Below are 17,337 nucleotides of genomic sequence, written 5' to 3'. Positions count from 1 at the left end.
TGAGAGCATTTGTGTGTGTGCACATGCTTGCTGCTTTTTTTTTCCTGAGCTCTCACCTGGAGACAGACATTCAGAATATTTCACTTTCTGAAAAATAATCTGACACAATTCTATTGTGTTTTCTTGGGGATCTCAGCTTTAGCCATGAAGCTGAGGATGTGAGATGAGCTTTGCAGCATGCTTGGGTTTTCATTAAGCTTTCCTGAATAGGCCTTGCTAAGGGGCCGTCGTCCTACTATTCCTCTCTGTGAACCAGACTGTAGCACTGGAAAAACAAAACTAGCAGACGTGGGCTCAGTTTCCTATCTCTTCTTCAGACTTAATGACAACTGGAAACCAAGGGTTACAACACAATAACCTGAAAGTTAGGTTCATGCATGATGCAAGCATGGTAGACTTTGCTATTGCTTTGATGTAGATTCTCGCTTATGTAGGCCAGGCTAGTCTCGAACTCACAGAGCTCTACATGCATCCTCTCCTAGCCTCTTCCCCTGGGATTAAAAGCGTTCACTGCCATCCCTGTTACACAATAGACGTTCCATCTCCTTTCCTAGGCCATCCTTCCTCTAGTGCCTAAGGAACGCCCATTACATCCCGGATACCCAGTAAGATGTGTGAATGTGTAAAAATGGGAAGGTAAATGTTTAACTTCTGCCCTGTACTGCTTCTGTGGCTCTAGATAAATCTAGCCTTTCCCCCAGCTTGAAGTTGGAGACCCAGTGCCCAGGAAAGAGTAAAGTCTCCAAACATGATGCTGCCTGAAGTTTCTACAAGCTTTCTGGAGCTATTTAAGATGCATACATTGTTTTCATTCGGTAACTTGTGAGCTATGAAGGTCATCTAACTTTATGACTGTGTGAACTGATTGAATGCATAGGACAGCTGGGGACCTGAGGTCAGCAATGGAAACTTTTCCTTAGCATCCATGCCAGTAAATGTCAGATAGCAATCTGATTTTCTAATTGTCATACTTCGTTTTATTTGCATGGAAAACATTGTTCTCAAAGCAGAACATGTTTACATTTGTCTTGCTTTCCTACAAGTTTGGGTTGCTGATCACCTTAACTGCTAGATGGTGAAGACAAATGCACACGTGTCTGTCCCATCGTCACCTTAGGTCCTAGCCGAAAGCATAACGATTGGAGATCACAGTAGGAGAACTTGTGTTGATGCACTTCAGTCAAAGTTTATAAAAAGCCTAGCAAGCATCCCTTAGGCTTCAGCATCCCCCTCTTAGGCTTCAGCATCCCCCCTTAGGCTTCAGCATCCCCCCCTTAGGCTTCAGCATCCCCCCTTAGGCTTCAGCATTCCCCTCTTAGGCTTCAGCATCCCCCTCTTAGGCTTCAGCATCCCCCTCTTAGGCTTCAGCATCCCCCCCTTAGGCTTCAGCATCCCCCCCTTAGGCTTCAGCATCCCCCCTTAGGCTTCAGCATCCCCTCTTAGGCTTCAGCATCCCCCTCTTAGGCTTCAGCATCCCCCCCTTAGGCTTCAGCATCCCCCCCCTTAGGCTTCAGCATCCCCCCCTTAGGCTTCAGCATCCCCCTCTTAGGCTTCAGCATCCCCCTCTTAGGCTTCAGCATCCCCCCCTTAGGCTTCAGCATCCCCCCCTTAGGCTTCAGCATCCCCCTCTTAGGCTTCAGCATCCCCCTCTTAGGCTTCAGCATCCCCTGTGGCTTTCCAGACTGTACTCCAGTACCTTTTCTCTCATCGGCTCCCCAGGAACCAGCTGAGGCTCAATGGTAATAAACAGGGTGATGTAGGAGCCTTCACTCAAGCTTCGGGCAGAATCAAAGGCTCGCTCCATAATAATGTTCCGCTCCTTACTATAGCCCAGGAGAACTGGAGGAATGTCTATTTTAAATGTGCCATCAATCTGTGAAGAAAACATGACTTGGTAAGCACTGTGGTAATTTTTTTTTTTTTTTTTGTAACAGAAGTTCAAAGGGAATGGTCATTTGTCATAATCTAATGCATCAGATAAACATTAAGCTCTGTCCAGGTTAGAATCCCTAAATTCTCAACAGAAAGGGCTCTATACTTTCTTGACTGCTTTTCTTTGTTTGTTACAAAGCGCAATGGATATGAAAGATTCCTGGATTCCAAGGGCTTCAGAGGCCTCATTTCTACAAAGAAAATAACAGGACCTAATTTGTCAGGCTGTTGTGGGCAAGGACTGAGCTATGAGATGAAAGGCATAGGAACAGTATCTGGTGTGTGTGGCATGCTCCCTAGCGAGCAGCCTTCCCTCTTCTGATTTCCCAGCTTTCCCTCTCTGCCTTCCAGAATTTTAACCACGTTTCCAGGCTTAGGACTAATGTCATCTTAGAATTACTTTGCTAACTCTCTATCCTTATATATAGCTTGTTTCTTTCACTGATGTTTTAGCATCTCCTATCTGACTTTAGTAGTGTGTATTTGCCATAGTCTAGATGATTGCTCTGCAAAAAGGACGTTTGCTTTAGCTCTTCTGTGTCATCTCTCTGTGCCTTATAGCTGTGTTTATAAATGTAGCAGGCACATAACAAGTCTGCCTCCAGAGGTTGTGAGTGCAGGGTGAGATACTGCCCCCACGTGCAAAGGAGGCACACACATTAGGGCACTCAGCGGAAGGATTTCTAAATAACCTCCAGACCCGAGATTCAACAGTGCCAACCATTAACAGGCAGCTTCACTTGTAAGATGCTATGATCTTTACTTACTTCTTTTAAAATCTATTAGAAGAGGGACTACAATTCTCCCAGCAAGCACATCACTACACATCCTGCATAGCTGTAGACTGTCCCATTGGCTAAGATGGCTTATGCTGAACCTCGGAGAATAGAGGTTGGTTTGGGTCTCCTGCTGAAGACCCTGCCGTTCAGGTAGCATCTGCTCTGTGTAGTTATCACAGCAGCACATAATTTCCTATTGCCGTGGATTTAATGTTGAGATACCAAGAAATTACAGAATCTTCAGCTGCCTCAGTAGACTTAAAAAGGCATGTAAGAATTGCCATCCTTGGGCTGGTGAGATGGCTCAGTGGTTAAGAGCCCTGACTGCTCATCCTGAGGTCGTGAGTTCAAATCCCATGGTGGCTCACAACCATCCATAATGATATCTAGATAGATAGATAGATAGATAGATAGATAGATAGATAGATAGATAGATAAGAATAGCCAACCTCATGGAATCACTAGGCTGAACCTTTATGTCTACAAAGGGTGTCATTGTCAAGCATGCCTGTTAATGTGTGTTAATGAGTACACACTTTCAGAAATATTGATAGGATGCCCATGCCAGGGCTGTCAACCACCCTGACTGTTTTCTGCATCCATCCACTTCACTTCTGTGACAGTTTTTCACTGTGTCCCACATTCTTCACTTCTGTGTGGATATTTTAAAGATTCTGAGACTCAGGTCATCACATCTTAGCTGATATAAGGCATAGGAACGGGTGCTGGATATATATACCATGCAGTAGTGATAGAAGCCAGTGGTTTGATGTGGTAATCTTCATTTGTCCAAGTTCTGTACACATACATTTTCACAGCTTTAAGAGTTTAATAGGAAGCATAGATAGAGGTGTTGCCTACTGGCATGTAATTCTGACTTTAGTTACTTACCCTTGCCTGGAAATAGATGGTGCTAAATGGGATTTTCACACATCCTAACCAGTGTCTCTCAATACGGGTATGGATCCCACTTCCTCTTTCACGATCATCCTGAAGGAAGCATGAGAAGTACTAATTATTTAAGAACTTCAGACATTTATGGATCTGTGTGCATGTGAACAGGTATGGATGGATGCTCTTGACTGTGCTGTGCGTATGGACATCAGAACTCAATGCCAATATGTTTCCCTACTTGTTTCCTATGGTCTCCCATTGAATGGGAGATTGCTGTTTCAACTAGACTAGTTGGAGTCTAGGCAAGCCCTAGGATTCCTCTACCGCCAAGCAGGGGTACACCATCCCACTCAGCTTTTACATGTGTGCTAGGATTCCAAACTTAGGCTTGGCAGTGGGCACTTTACCTACTGAGTCTTTCTCCCAGCCCCCCAGGTAATTAATTCAGTAGGGAAGTGGCAGGATTTCCTCTAACCCTGGAAGATGACATCCTCCTCTGCAAGCACAGTCACAATCCTTTTCCCACGTGCTTGGGACTTACAGTGGTAGGGGATCTGAATATGCCGGCAGAGTTCAAACGACTCCCTTACAGCTGGAAACTCACCTCTAGGATATCATACAGCACTTCATCAAAAATATTAATGTATACGTCATCCTTCACTGACTGTAAGCTGGCTGTGCTGTAGTCCCCATTGGGGGCCCTGTGACAAAACATGAAGAGAGACCATGGAGACAGGCAGAACAAATGCTTAAAAAATGCCGACTCAGAGCACACACAGTCCTTTCATCCCAAGGAGCTCTCACACCACGGCATAAAACACATATTTTAAGTATACACTCCAATGGGACTGGCTCTGAGCTTTGGGCTCTGCAGATCCAAATCCTATACTGGCTTGTACTGGTAAATACTGTATCCCCCATACTCCGTGGTAAGTCTTACAAGGAACTTACCTGCCAGGGCCTGAGGTAGCTCTGTGGAAGACTACAAGGTCTCCAGCCAACACCAGAGTTAGGAACTTTCTAAAGCTGCTCTGACCAGAAGGAGCACCTGCTGTCATGGACTTCCTGCTAGCCCGGGACTGGAGGAATGGCAGCCGCTACTTCTCATTTTCCCACATGGAAGTCAAGCAGTCCAAGGGTGAGAGAATTCTTTCCTGGACTGTAGGACGGAGGACCCAGCAGTGCCTGTGTAACATGTCCCTCTACAGCAGGGCTAGAGTCGGGGGGTGGGGTACCCCAGAGATGGAAACTCATCAGCTGATCTTCCTTTGCTTGTTTTGTGTATGATAGTGGTGACCTTGCCCTCTTTTGATTTCATTACTTCTGAATTCGACCCTAATATGTCTTTCATTCCAAAGATCTCCATAGGGACCTAGAATACACATAACACCCACCACTAAAGACTTTAAGCTGTCTTTAACGGTTTTAATTTCTTCTTCATGAAAGGTTAGGTTTAATTTAGGGCATTTTGGGCACTAAACTAGGAAAAACAAAACAAAACAACAAAAAAAGCCCTTAGCCTGTTAGAAGTCAGAGACAGGAGGAAAGTAGATTGTTCTGAAAGGGATTCGTTCGTTCGTTCATTCGTTCGTTCGTTCATCTTTTGGGAGATAGCATCTTATTGTGTGACTCTGGCCTGGAACTTACTACATAGACCAGGATGCTCTTGTAATCACAGAGATATACCTGCTTCTGCCTCTCCAATGCTGGGGTTAAAGGCATGTGACAACTTCACCCAGCTGACCCAGCTGTGGGCACAGAGTGGCTGCCTCGGCTCCATTTTCCCCACTGTGATACTTTGTCCCAGTTCAGCTGCTCTGGCTCCTTGCAGAGGGGAGTTCCACTTACCTGAACGGAAGTTCAAGTTCTTCGTTCCAGCTGGGATTTGGTCCTTCAGCTGTGGTTGTGTGGCAAATTGTTCTTTGAAAAGAGACCTCCACAAAAGGCCGGACTAAGACCTGAATGTCAAAAGCAAACCCATGTCTGTATTGATTAGTCAGTTTGTTCTTGGTAGGAGAAGCTATATTTATCAAATATGTGACCATTTTCTATCTCAGGCAAAGTGGAACATGCTTATTAGGTAGTATTTTTCAGAAGAGAGTGAAACAGGAAGTCTGTTCAGGAGTTTTTAGGTATTTTTTTTTATTATTTTTAATACTGAAATGCAGGGAAGGGAGGTTTTTTCAATGTGGTCACACTGGGAAGAAGAAAATAGACCCAGTGACCACCTCTCAGGTCTTTGGGATCTTGAGGGGGAGGGGAGGGTTTAAACAGAAAATAAGATATATGTACAGCTAAATAGAACTGGCCCAGGCTGGCTGAGTCCCAGATCTCTTCCACAAGGCTGGCTGAAAGAGTTCTACATCTTTTCCAGGAGACAAGTTTTTCCTGTAATGTCCCCAGGGCTTCAGCCATTTCATTCAGACCAAGCTGGCCTCAAAACTCATTATGAAGCTGAAGATGACCTTGAAGTTTGTGTTTCAATATATAAACATCTCCCCCTTAAAGTAACATTACTTTAATCTCCTCCACCTGATAAAACAAGCATTTGCCGAAAACCATGCCTCCCTACATTCCTGGAATTTGATCCCCTCTCCTGCGTTTCCTTTGTGATTCTTCCAAAACTAGCCAATTGTGAAAGACTCGGAATGGCGGAAAAGACAGAGTCACCACCTGTGTTAGTATAAAATCCTGATGGATTTCTTGCCTCTATATTCCCTAGCCTCTTTTGGGTTCTGGTGCACCCATTTTTCAATAGGAATATCGCCTTGCTGGGCTGTTTTCAGTGTGTGTGTGTGTTTTGTTTTCGTTTCCTACACCAAGATTATTCTTTGTTCCAAACATTTCGAGACAGGATTTTATCATGTAACATTGACTGCCCTTGAACTCCTTTTGTAGACCAGGCTGGCCTTGAAACAAGATCCATCTCTGAAGTGCTAGGACTTTAAAGGCATGTGCAACAATGCCTGGTACCCAGCAGAGGCTAGAAGAGGGCATCTCATCCCTGGAACTGTGGTTACAGGTTGTTCTGAGTTGCCAGGAGGAGGAGGAGGAGGATAGAAACTGGGACCTCTGTAGGAACAGCCACATGTACTTAACTGCTGTCTCTCTAGCTCCTGACCTAGAACTTCTAATCCTTTTGTTTCTACCTCCCAAGTGCCAAGATTATACACAGTGCTACCACCCTCAGTTTACTCAATTCCAAGGATCTAATGCAGGACCTTGAGGATGCTAGACAAGCGCTACACCAACTGAGCGATATCCAAGGCCCTTATAAAGGCAATTCTTAAAGACATACAGAGCAGAAGTCAAAGCAGAAACCCAGCCTTGTTCTCTCACCTGGCCGAGGGGGTAGTCAGCGTTGTGTAGTGGGCTGTGTGTGCTGGGGGAAGCAGTTTGCTTTTCACTGAAAGTTCTTGAAGATCTCGATGGCTGCTGGAACTTGCTAGGAGGGAAACCAGATGAAAGGAGGAGATGAGAAAGGACATTTGTCTACTGAGCTAGTTTGTTTAAAGATGTGTGGTGCCGGTAGCCGTCAGAGTGCCCACTGTCTTTAAGCTTCTTGACATCTGAGTATGTGCTGGCCCATCTGGGGTGCCTCATAATTACCAAGCCCTTCCCCAGCTTCCCTTCCCAGGCCTTCATGCCTCTCTGAGAGTGGACGAAAGGCTATCTTTCCCTCTCCTCCACTTTCAAAGGCGCCTGAGTCGTGAACCCCAGTCCCTCTTGGCAGCAGAATCCTGACTCCATCTCATTCTGATTCCCTTCCACCGTATCAATAGATGCTCTGTAACAGGACAAAGAGTTAGTAAAGGAAAAGGGCAGGAGCTGAAGAGGCACTGGTAGGTAAGGGGACATGGTACACACACAAATACTACATACATATGGGAGTCTGAGTCTGGATCTCAGCTCCCGTATAAAACAGTAGGTGTGACTGTGCATGCACTGGCAACTCTGACACTATGGGAGGTGGAGACAGTAGGACAGATGGGGGCTAGTTGGCCACCCAACCTAGTTTGCACTTTAGTGGGCAACCCTATCTCAGAGGAATAAGCTAGACAGTGATAGAGCAGGATACGGGACATCCTCCGCTGGCCCTTGAACACAAGCATAAAAGTGCATGCGGCCATATGAGCATGTGGATGCACACCACACATTCATACATATGCACAAGACAGAAAAAGAAAAACAGGACAAAATAATGGGGCAAGAGGACAGGGAGATGGAGAAAGAAAGCACCCAGAGGCTCTGAAAGAAGATGCTGCAAGCTACCTTGGCTCTCTGGAATCTGATAGTGCTGGATGACCTGGGCCAGGCCATGTACACCATCTTTGTTTGTTTTCCACCTGGTAAAACAGACCTAGTTGTGGCCTCCCTTCCCCCCAGCCTGGAACCTGCCTGCTCAAGGGTGGAGCTACAGGCTCATTCGTCCTGCCACGCCCACTGCTGGAACCTGCCTTTGCTGCCTGGAGTCACACACGTGTTCGTCCTGCTACTGGACCCTGAGTTACTTGGCGGGAAATTGGGTTCCCTCCCCCTTCCTTTATAAACTGAGTGTCTGGAAATATTAAATTGAGCCTCGATCAGAACTTGTTGTCCTGGCTTCATTCTTTTCTTCCGCCCCGTCTAGTTTCCTCTCTTTTCAGCCTGAACTGCCTTTTTCAGTTGAACCGTTCGTGTTGTGGACCGCGGGCGGGCCACAACAGTTGGCGCCAGAACTGGGACCTGAAGAATGGCAGAGGGATGCTAAGAGAAACGACTGCTGTGTGGAGCTCCACAAGAAAGGAAAGGATCTTCGTATCGGAGGAGCATCGGAGCAACGGACAGGTACACATGCTAGCGCTAGCCTAAAAAATTTCAGTTTTGTAAAGTGTTGCTGAGGATGCGGTAGGATACGAATCAAGTTTGAACCAGTGCTGACCCAACACTGTTTCTGCTTGGGGTCAGCAGTTCGTTAATCGGAACTAGATACGGAGACAGGCGGTGTGCCGCAGTTTTTTAGAAAACTGCTTAGGTGGAAGAAGGAAGGGTTCAAAGTCAGAAATTTTTTAGATAAGATAGATAGCTGTTGTCCATGGTTCAAAGAAGAAGAAACGATAGATTGTGGAACCTGGGAGAAAGTTGGTGAGGCCCTGAAGCAAGTTAGAGTTTGAGATTAAGCTTCAGAGGCTGAGTCTCTTAAGATATTTCTAGTTTAGATAATGATTAATGTGGTTCCTATCCTAAATAGTAAAATTTAAGATAAGATATAAAGCAATGCCTCTTTATTAAAGCGTTAAAGCTTGCTTTAATAGGTATTCATAGGTATTAATTGATATCCAAACTTCGTAATATGATAGTAATGCTTCTTTTTTTTTTTCCTTTTTTTTTTTAATATTTTTATTACATATTTTCCTCAATTACATTTCCAATACTATCCCAAAAGTCCCCCATAGCGCCCCCCACTTCCCTACCCACCCATTCCCATTCTTTTGGCCCTGGCATTCCCCTATATTGGGGCATATAAAGTTTGCAAGTCCAATGGGCCTCTCTTTCCATTGATGGCCGACTAGGCCATCTTTCGATACATATGCAGCTAGAGACAAGAGCTCCAGGGTTCTGGTTAGTACATCATGTTGTTCCAAAAATAGGGTTGCAGATCCCTTTAGCTCCTTGGGTACTTTCTCTAGCTTCTCCATTGGGAGCCCTGTGATACATCCAATAGCTGACTGTGAACATCCACTCCTGTGTTTGCTAGGCCCCGGCATCGTCTCACAAGAGACAGCTATATTTGGGTCCTTTCAGCAAGATCTTACTAGTGTATGCAATGGTGTCAGCGTTTAGAAGCTGATTATGGGACGGATCCCTGGATACAGCAGTCTCTAAATGGTCCATCCTTTCATCACAGCTACGAACTTTGTCTCTGTAACTCCTTCCCTGGGTGTTTTGTTCCCAATTCTAAGAAGGTGCACAATGTCCACACTTTGGTCTTCATTCTTCTTGAGTTTCATGCGTTTATCAAATTGTATCTTATATCTTGGGTATCCTAAGTTTTGGGCTAATACCCACTTATCAATGAATACATATTGTGTGAGTTCTTTTGTGATTGTGTTACTTCACTCAAGATGATGCCCTCCAGGTCCATCCATTTGGCTAGGAATTTCATAAATTCATTCTTTTTAATAGCTGAGTAGTACTCCATTGTGTAAATGTACCATAATTTCTGTATCCATTCCTCTGTTGAGGGACATCTGGGTTCTTTCCAGCTTCTGGCTATTATAAATAGGGCTGCTATGAACATAGTGGAGCATGTGTCCTTTTTACCGGTTGGGACATCTTCTGGATATATGCCCAGGAGAGGTATTGCTGGATCCTCCGGTAGTACTATGTCCAATTTTCTGAGGAACCGCCAGACTGATTTCCAGAGTGGTTGTACAAGCTTGCAATCCCACCAACAATGGAGGAGTGTTCCACTTTCTCCACATCCTCGCCAGCATCTGCTGTCACCTGAATTTTTGATCTTAGCCATTCTAAGATCAAAGGTGTGAGGTGGAATCTCAGGGTTGTTTTGATTTGCATTTCCCTGATGATTAAGGATGTTGAACATTTTTTCAGGTGCTTCTCTGCCATTCGGTATTCCTCAGGTGAGAATTCTTTGTTCAATCTGAGCCCCATTTTTTAATGGGGTTATTTGACTTTCTGGAGTCCACCTTCTTGAGTTCTTTATATATATTGGATATTAGTCCCTTATCTGATTTAGGATAGGTGAAGATCCTTTCCCAATCTGTTGGTGGTTTTTTTGTCTTATTGATGGTGTCTTTAGCCTTGCAGAAGCTTTGTAGTTTCATGAGGTCCCACTTGTCAATTCTCGATCTTACAGCACAAGCCATTACTGTTCTATTCAGGAATTTTTCCCCTGTGCCCATATCTTCAAGGCTTTTCCCCACTTTCTCCTCTATAAGTTTCAGTGTCTCTGGTTTTATGTGAAGTTCCTTGATCCACTTAGACTTGACCTTAGTACAAGGAGATAGGAATGGATCGATTCGCATTCTTCTACATGTTAACAACCAGTTGTGCCAGCACCATTTGTTGAAAATGCTGTCTTTCTTCCACTGGATGTTTTTAGCTCCCTTGTCGAAGATCAAGTGACCATAGGTGTGTGGATTCATTTCTGGGTCTTCAATTCTATTCCATTGGTCTATTTGTCTGTCACTATACCAGTACCATGCAGTTTTTATCACAATTGCTCTGTAGTAGAGCTTTAGGTCCGGCATGGTGATTCCACCAGAGGTTCTTTTATCCTTGAGGAGAGTTTTTGCTATCCTAGGTTTTTTTTTATTCCAGATGAATTTGCAGATTGCACTTTCTAATTCGTTGAAGAATTGATTTGGAATTTTGATGGGGATTGCATTGAATCTGTAGATTGCTTTTGGCAAGATAGCCATTTTTACAATGTTGATCCTGCCAATCCATGAGCATGGGAGATCTTTCCATCTTCTGAGATCTTCTATAATTTCTTTCTTCAGAGACTTGAAGTTTTTATTATACAGATCTTTCACTTCCTTAGTTAGAGTCACGCCAAGATATTTTATATTATTTGTGACTATTGAGAAGGGTGTTGTTTCCCTAATTTCTTTCTCAGCCTGTTTATTCTTTGTATAGAGAAAGGCCATTGATTTGTTTGAGTTAATTTTATATCCAGCTACTTCACCGAAGCTGTTTATCAGGCTTAGGAGTTCTCTGGTGGAATTTTTAGGGTCACTTATATATACTATCATATCATCTGCAAAAAGTGATATTTTGACTTCATCTTTTCCAATTTGTATCCCTTTGATCTCCTTTTGTTGTCGAATTGCTCTGGCTAGGACTTCAAGTACAATGTTGAATAGGTATGGAGAAAGTGGACAGCCTTGTCTAGTCCCTGATTTTAGAGGGATTGCTTCAAGCTTCTGACCATTTACTTTGATGTTGGCTACTGGTTTGCTGTAGATTGCTTTTATCATGTTTAGGTATGGGCCTTGAATTCCTGATCTTTCCAAGACTTTTATCATGAATGGGTGTTGGATCTTGTCAAATGCTTTTTCCGCATCTAAGGAGATGACCATGTGGTTTTTGTCTTTGAGTTTGTTTATATACTGGATTACGTTGATGGATTTCCGTATATTGAACCATCCCTGCATCCCTGGGATGAAACCTACTTGGTCAGGATGGATGATTGTTTTGATGTGTTCTTGGATTCGGTTAGCAAGAACTTTATTGAGGATTTTTGCATCAATATTCATAAGGAATATTGGTCTGAAGTTTTCTATCTTTGTTGGGTCTTTTTGTGGTTTAGGTATCAGAGTAATTGTGGCTTCATAGAATGAGTTGGGTAGAGTACCTTCTGTTTCTATTTTGTGGAATAGTTTGTGAAGAACTGGGATTAGATCTTCTTTGAAGGTCTGATAGAACTCTGCACTAAACCCATCTGGTCCTGGGCTTTTTTTAGTTGGGAGACTATTAATGACTGCTTCTATTTCTTTGGGGGATATAGGGCTGTTTAGATCATTAACCTGATCTTGATTCAACTTTGGTACCTGGTATCTGTCTAGGAACTTCTCCATTTCATCCAGGTTCTCCAGTTTTGTTGAGTATAGCCTTTGGTAGAAGGATCTGATGGTGTTTTGGATGTCTTCAGGATCTGTTGTTATGTCTCCTTTTTCATTTCTGATTTTGTTAATTAGGATGCTTTCCCTGTGCCCTCTAGTGAGTCTGGCTGATAGTAATGCTTCTAATATTGATTTTAACAGTGATAAATTGTTTTAAACATAGGTTTTGCTTTCCCAAAGTTGTAGGTATTATCCTAACCTTGCACAAAAACTTAAAAATTATGGTTAAAACTGCCATTGTTCCATTGACTGCAGCTTGCAGTTTGATTGCAAATTTAAGATTAATGCTCAGATTAAAAAGTATTTTACCTTTGAGTCAATACAGGGCTCTGGGCAGTCCCAGAGCGGCTTGTGGCCCTTTCTTTTGTTTTGCAAACAATGCCTAAAAAAGTTTTTCCCTGTGTTCAAGAAAATTTCTTTTTAACAGTGTTACAGATCTATTCAGATGTTTAAAATAATGCTTAAATTCAAAGATTTTTGCTTCTAGTAAACTGGTAATCACTAGAAAATTTTGCCTCTACGTATGGCTAATATAGCTTTACATTATGTAAGAAAAATGTTTATTGTTTCTGCTTCTTTACAAGAAGCCAAAAGTTTTAATCTTTCAGTATATATTGTTTCCTAAGTGGAAAGTATTTTATTAACTAATGCTTCTCAAGGGAAGTTTACCTTAAATCCTTGCTCTCACCCAAAAGATTCAGAGACAGTATCCTTTTATTACTTAGTGTTTTAGTTTACTACAAAAGGTTTTACAAAAAATAAAGAAAGCTTTTATAATTGTTGTTAATTGGTAATTAAAAATTAGTTGTGCCCAAGACAATTCTTTGGCCAGAAAAAAACATTATTGTAAAGTCATTTTTCTCATCCTCCCAGCCGATCGTTGGCCACGTGGGCCCAACTAGCTGCTGTGGGACGGAGTCTTAAGACACACAGTTGCCCCTATTCCAGCACAAATAATCTGGTTGTGTGCTGTAGATGGTGTTTTAAAATGCTGAACAATCAAACCTTAATTTATATATTAATAGTCAATGCTATATCTCTGAGCTCATAATTACTTAAAATTGTTCGTCCCTCAGATACTATTAATTCTCAAATTTACAATTGCTTATACATATTTTTAGTTAATAAATAAATAAATTATGCACGTGTGACTCTTAATAACTTTTCTAGCCTTCTAGTTACAACCGTTCCTTAAGAAAAATAATTGAAAGTGCAATCAGTCACTGCCCCTTTACAGCCAAATATTTAAAATGTTTTGTCCAAAAAGTTATTAATTCAAAAGGTTAGATATTGTAAAATTTTAAACTTTAACCTCTTAAAAGACAAAAGAGAGAAATTGTATCCCCATATATACTATTTAGTGCATTTCCATGCACACTATTTAAAACATACCTTTATTTTCAAAATTTGAGATCAAAATGTCAAATTTAATAAATGCTTTTTAGTATCTTAAAAGGGTCTACTTATTGGCTTATAGATTGATCCTAAAACAGCTACCTTATTAAGAAAGGGAAAGACAGGTTCTCTCCACAGAATGCTGCAGAAGCATATTAGTAATTCGTGTGCCGAGCCAACAGGTAAGTTAACTCAGTGTCCTAATTAAAAGGACTAAAAAATTAAATTCATGTTTTAGATCCATCCTTGCTTGTCATTTTTCCAGTTTAGACTAGCTTCTAGCCTTTTAACTTTATGGCAATAGTACATCAGAGACTGTATATTCAGACTTAGTAAAATTAGTCATTTAATAGAGTCATAATGATTTTTCACTCTTCTTCAGTGTGACCAGCCATTCTAACTCAATCTTAGACTGGTCTAATATTCAGTTCAATTATTAGAGATTCCTATATTCTAAATTACCTAGCAAAGTTAATTCAGAGCATATCCCCCAAGGTCACCAAAGGCTCACCTTGCCTTTACCTTATTTGTCCTAAACTTTTTGCAAACTGACATTAAAGGTCAGTCTGCAGCGGAACGCCACTGGCACCCAGTTACTTCTAATTCTTATGCATTGGTAAAATGGAAGGACGCCCTGACTAATAAATGGAAGGGTCCAGATCCAGTTCTAATCTGGGGAAGAGGCTCGGTTTGTGTTTTTTCACGAGATGAAGATGGAGCACGGTGGCTACCAGAGAGATTAATTCGTCAGGTAAACACAGATTCTGTCTCTCCTCGTAAGTATCATTCTAAAGACTAAAATTCCTCTTGTTCTGGGAGTAGAAGCTCTCAGGAAAACTGTTTTCCTCTGTTTCCCAAATCCCCTACAGGAGGCCGGAGACTAGCTTTAGCTTTACAATTTGCATCTAAATAAAGTACCTTGACTTCTCCGAACAGAAAATTTACATTGCTACACTCTCATTGTTTAGAATTCTTCCTTCTCTCAAGCAGGTCAATCTACATTCTCCGGTTCTCCGCCCCTACGAGCAAACAGGTGGTATTTCTAATCTCCCTTCCAGGGACATCCCAGCATGTGGCTTTTCAGTCTAAGACAAGATCTAGATTTACCAGGAGAGCTAGGGAAGTAGAAATTTCATATATATTTACAAAGATTAGTTCTTATTTTGAGAGATATAGGCTTAGTCCCTTAGCTGGCCTCTGGCTTTTCACCCTTGCTGTTACTGCAAGGTGTCCTTAGTTCCTCAGGCTACTGGGAATAACAGGGATGAAGAGGAAAGACTTTCAGCTCCTATTTTAACCAAAATTAATGGTGTTAATACTGACATAATTCTTATCTTGGCCTTGCTAAATCTGAGGTTGACAAGTCTCATATAGAGACCTCACAATAACTCAGAATTGCGCTACTGATTCATAATCATATGAATACGGTATGGGTACCGCTTGGCGCAGGAGATTACTGCGGAGGGAAGGTCCAGTTTGACCGTTTCTGAGTTCCCTGTGCGAAACACCTGATTTGAAAGAGGTTGGTATCCGATTCCAGCTAAAAACCAAAAATACTTAAGGCTCTGCCTCCCCTCCCCAAAAGATACCAAGAGCCACAGATGTGAGTTGTTACAATGCTCACGGGAGGAATCAGGTCAATGTCCACCCAAGTCAAGGTTAAAGTCCCACTCATCTAAGGATGAAAAAAATCATTTGATCACCTCTGTTAAGCATTGCCTATTTAAACTTAATTAATAGGGGGGAGAGAGGTTGGAGACCTTGCTGTCATAAGGGCAAGCCCTTCACTGCCTCCCACCCAAAAAATAAAAAAGCCAATTGGCCTTGTACTAGGAGCCAGCCAGTCTTCACCCCTTCTCCCTGTCCCCCTGCCTTTCACCCAAAATTGTGGATAATTTTCAGCTCAGTGTTATTCTAAAATTGTTTAGTTAAACTCAGCCAGGGTTCCAACGCCCTACTTAAAATGTAAACAGGTAGCTACCTATTCAGCACTAATTAGCATTATAAAGTCAGAGCCTACAGCCCAGCGCTGCTATTCAGTCAGTGCTTTAAAGGCAGTCTTAGCCAGATACAGTTTACCATTAGAAAAGTTAGGGAATCCCACGGAAATAGGTTTTTTCTTTAGCCCTAGGAACTCAGGCAAAATTATTGAACATAGATAATTTTTCTGCCACAGGCCACCCCCTTTTTTATTTTTGTTTTGTTATCTAATGGGGGGAAATGTGGCCTCCCTTCCCCCCAGCCTGGAACCTGCCTGCTCAAGGGTGGAGCTACCGGCTCATTCGTCCTGCCACGCCCACTGCTGGAACCTGCCTTTGCTGCCTGGAGTCACACACGTGTTCGTCCTGCTACTGGACCCTGAGTTACTTGGCGGGAAATTGGGTTCCCTCCCCCTTCCTTTATAAACTGAGTGTCTGGAAATATTAAATTGAGCCTCGATCAGAACTTGTTGTCCTGGCTTCATTCTTTTCTTCCGCCCCGTCTAGTTTCCTCTCTTTTCAGCCTGAACTGCCTTTTTCAGTTGAACCGTTCGTGTTGTGGACCGCGGGCGGGCCGCAACACCTAGTAATAGTGGTGAGAGTTGAATAAGAATGGCATCTGTGAACGGACCCACGATGGTGCCGTCCATGGTGAGTGGATTAGTTATCCTTTCCTCCATTACAACGTGGGCACCCACGAAAGAACTTCAATCCTTTATCTTTCTATCTCTAGAAGAAACTCAGAATTGACCCCACTATAGTTATGGTCTCTCCACTGCATCAATATGGTGGACCACAGAAGGCACCAACATGGTGGACCATCACCCATTTTTTCTGAACAGGTAGCAGAGGTGAGCCACAGACAGACATATCTTATGTTTCTGTCTGGCACATGCCCGTTTGTGAAGGCCCTGTCTCTTTGTTCCAGGGGACCAGGTCATGGGTTGTCAGCATCTGACCCCAGTTAGCACTCAGCTTGTCTCCTGAGAAGGTGATGCAGGACTATTTCCATCACATGAGAAAAAGGAAGCAAACAGAGAGACAAGTAGGAGAGACAACGAGGACCCAGGAAAACCACCTTGATCCCACAGTTTATCATGTAGCTCATCTGTGCTTCTTGTCCTTGGGCTCTACAGGACATTGCCAACCCCCACACCGTTGAGCCTGAGTTGACTATGTTACTTGCAAACAATAGGGGGTGGGCTTCTGTGGGGGGTGTCCAGGTCTCGCTGAATCTATTAAAGAAGGTCCAGGTTGGCTTGCATTCTGCGCATTCAGCTGTCCCGAGGGCTCTCACCTCACTACAGGTTTCCTTACAGGGATGTCGTAAGCCCGGATAATGTTCACCAGCAGCTTTATGTCTCCATCAGACAGGTTTTGGGATGTCACCTTCTTCCGACCTTTCCTCCGTGGCCTCAGTGGTCGCTTTTGTTCTGCCAGCTTGAAAAGGCTTAGGCCCAAAATGCTAATGATTATAGAACAGCATTAGGATTCAGGAGGAAAGAAAGGTCTAGAAAGTTATTAGATGGCCTTTTAAACTACATTCCAAGGTCCCTCAGAGACCCCTGGACATTCTCCTTTGAAGGAGGGTGGGGAAAGTCTAAAAATTCTGCTAAGCCAGGTGGGGAAGGAGGCAGTCCTATTGCATGCTTTATTAAAATTCTCAGCTGCCACTCATTAATGGAAGCCAAGTCAGGCCTATCGGAACCCTCACCCCATCTGCATCTCCTG

The 17,337-nt window shown here is 43.0% G+C and overlaps 1 protein-coding gene across 7 annotated transcripts in view; it reads right to left on the bottom strand.

Annotated features, from left to right (window-relative positions):
- Cc2d2a (coiled-coil and C2 domain containing 2A) overlaps positions 1–17,337 on the bottom strand; it is a 104,691-nt gene that overhangs the window by 24,859 nt on the left and 62,495 nt on the right. For all 7 annotated transcript variants that reach the window (XM_085836666.1, XM_085836671.1, XM_085836668.1 and 4 more), the window contains exons 25-30: positions 16,904–17,071; positions 6,945–7,050; positions 5,454–5,563; positions 4,210–4,306; positions 3,603–3,701; positions 1,697–1,873 (exon numbers count right to left, since the gene is read on the bottom strand). In XM_085836666.1, coding sequence (XP_085692792.1) covers positions 1,697–1,873; positions 3,603–3,701; positions 4,210–4,306; positions 5,454–5,563; positions 6,945–7,050; positions 16,904–17,071 — 757 coding nt within the window. The remainder of the gene's footprint in view (positions 1–1,696; positions 1,874–3,602; positions 3,702–4,209; positions 4,307–5,453; positions 5,564–6,944; positions 7,051–16,903; positions 17,072–17,337) is intronic.

This window comes from Mus caroli, unplaced genomic scaffold (genome assembly GCF_978045245.1).
Source record: "Mus caroli unplaced genomic scaffold, Mus_caroli_1 scaffold_4, whole genome shotgun sequence".
NCBI lineage: Eukaryota > Metazoa > Chordata > Mammalia > Rodentia > Muridae > Mus > Mus caroli.
The sequence above is the reverse complement of the archived record's forward strand: the minus strand, read 5'-3'. Positions and strand labels throughout refer to the sequence as shown.